At 48.2% G+C, this 2,085-nt stretch overlaps 1 protein-coding gene across 1 annotated transcript; it reads right to left on the bottom strand.

Annotated features, from left to right (window-relative positions):
- Positions 1-759: 759 nt before the first annotated feature.
- Positions 760-1,107, bottom strand: SMIM36 (small integral membrane protein 36). Its single transcript, XM_082066965.1, has one exon. The coding sequence runs from the start codon at positions 1,090-1,092 to the stop codon at positions 808-810; it is 285 nt and encodes a 94-aa protein (XP_081923091.1). The 5' UTR covers positions 1,093-1,107; the 3' UTR covers positions 760-807.
- Between the last annotated feature and the right edge of the window lie 978 nt (positions 1,108-2,085).

Consider the following 2,085-nt stretch of genomic DNA (forward strand, 5'->3'; position numbering starts at 1 on the left):
TTCAGTGGGGCAGACAGCGGCGATGACTCATGTGTATCACATTACTGGTAAATTTACCCCAGTTCACGCTTTCCCTTGGGCAGGAGGCATTGTACCCAGCTTTTCCAGGAAGCATATTGTATCCTGTCAGGGGATTTGTGCAGGGCAAAGGGTGCTCTGCCTTGTAATAGCAGAGCTCGTGTTTTTCCTACAGAAAGTAAGTGCCAAGACAGGCTTGGCACTGCCCTCTGGGGAGCTTACAGACAACATGGAAAGTATTAAATTCTGAAGGGAGCAGCAGCTGGCTTCTATCAGAAAGGTACTATCTCTATCCTTTTAAAATCCTTAGCTTTTCTTTCCTCACTGGAGAGATAAACAGCCTGCCAAGGTCGTTTGCGCTCTGCGGGCTGAGGAAGATGTGCCGAGGCTGCAGGGCAGCACGGCTCGGCCCATCAGGGTGGGATGCGTTGAGCAACACTGTGTTCCTGCAAAAATAACAGTGCCGAGCACAACGCGAGATTAAACCAAGGCCCTTCTTCAGTGTCAGAGTAGATAACAGCGTCACTGCCTCTGACTGCCAGTGGGCTGCAAGGCAGCAGCAGCGTAAATGGAAATCAGTCTCTTTATGGATGGCAGGCAGGGCTGCAAGCCTGTATCGATGCAGATCACCGCCGAATGCAAAATGACCCCCTTGGCAATGATATGGTATCAAATAAATCGGCATCTCAACTTACCTTGTGAACGCGATATCCTTTTGCAAACGGAGAGTAAACATAGCAGACGAGGCAAGGTGATCAGCAGAAACGAGAGCTCCAAGGCAGGGTCCCCTTACACAACAGTAGTCCTTTTTCCCGGCAGATCGGAGGAGTTTTCGTAGGCAGAGACGAGCCCCTTTGCCCAGCGGGTGCCGGGGGAGCCCTGCTGCATCACCACCAGCCGGATCGGAGGCTGGGTGTCCGCAGGGACCTCGGGAGCATACTCCTTGCTGGGATCCTTCCCCCTGCAGTCATAAAGCACGCAGGAGATCAGGAAAACCAGAAGCAAAATAACATAACTAGCCACCAGAATGATGAGATTCAAGGTAACAGGGTCAATCTCCAAATAAAACTCCATTTGGTCCCATACTATTGAGTGCAAACCCAGAGAATGAAGTTTCATATGCACAAGTGAGCGACTGCTAACTGATCGGAATAGATGTATTGGCTTTGCGGTAAAAATACATTAATCCTCAGGTCTCCTGTAGCAATGGATTTCCCCGAACTGGATGATTAAAGCAGCTCAGTTTAATAACTTAAGCGCCTTCTTTTAATGCCACATTGCCTACAGTGGCAGAAGCTAAATTTGAATGCTATATTGACAGGAAGACATCCCCCTTGCTCAGGGATTCTTTCCTTGATGGACAGGTTTCCTCTAGGGACATTTTGTAGAACCTCCCTTCTACAAGTGGTTTTTGGCTCATGGGCTGAAAAGAAAAAATGAGCTGTGTAATTAGTAAATGAATGCAGAAAGAAATTAGGGAGAAAGTAAGGTTTATCAAAATCTAATAAGCCTGGTTTTGATCTCAACTAAGAAGTTTTTCCCCTGCCCAAGTGCTATGGAAGGGTTTTCAAAGTGAATTAAAGACTCTTATTACCCAGTTCTGTGTGTGGATTACTGGTACGTGTCTCACCAGCGTATCACACGCTGCCCAGCCAGTCTTGCACAAATGAGCTGTAGGAACGTGCTTCCCACAGGCTGCTGTGTCCCCTTTGAGTCTCCTGCGTACAAGAAGGTGCAACACGACTGGAGCATTTCTGTAGCCTCTGCTTGCTAAAAAAAAGGGTGAAATTTGTGATGTGGCTGTCCCCCGCCTGTGGCTGACCAGCCATAAAACTGTAAGTACTTTTCGCGTCTTCCAGATTGACATCCCTGACACTGATGCACGAGTAGGGACACGCATATAGCTGCCATGCATTGCCCATACAGCGCTTGCTTGTTTCCCTAGAAAACTGTGCTACAGAGACCACCCCTCCTCCAAAAAATAAAAGAGAAGTACTAGTGTGTAAGATACCTGGAAGGCAGATGGGAAGGGCGGGAGGTGATGCTGATGAGCACCAAAGACCCTAT

The sequence above is a fragment of the Streptopelia decaocto genome, assembly GCF_964273445.1.
Source record: "Streptopelia decaocto genome assembly, chromosome: 16".
Taxonomy (NCBI): domain Eukaryota; kingdom Metazoa; phylum Chordata; class Aves; order Columbiformes; family Columbidae; genus Streptopelia; species Streptopelia decaocto.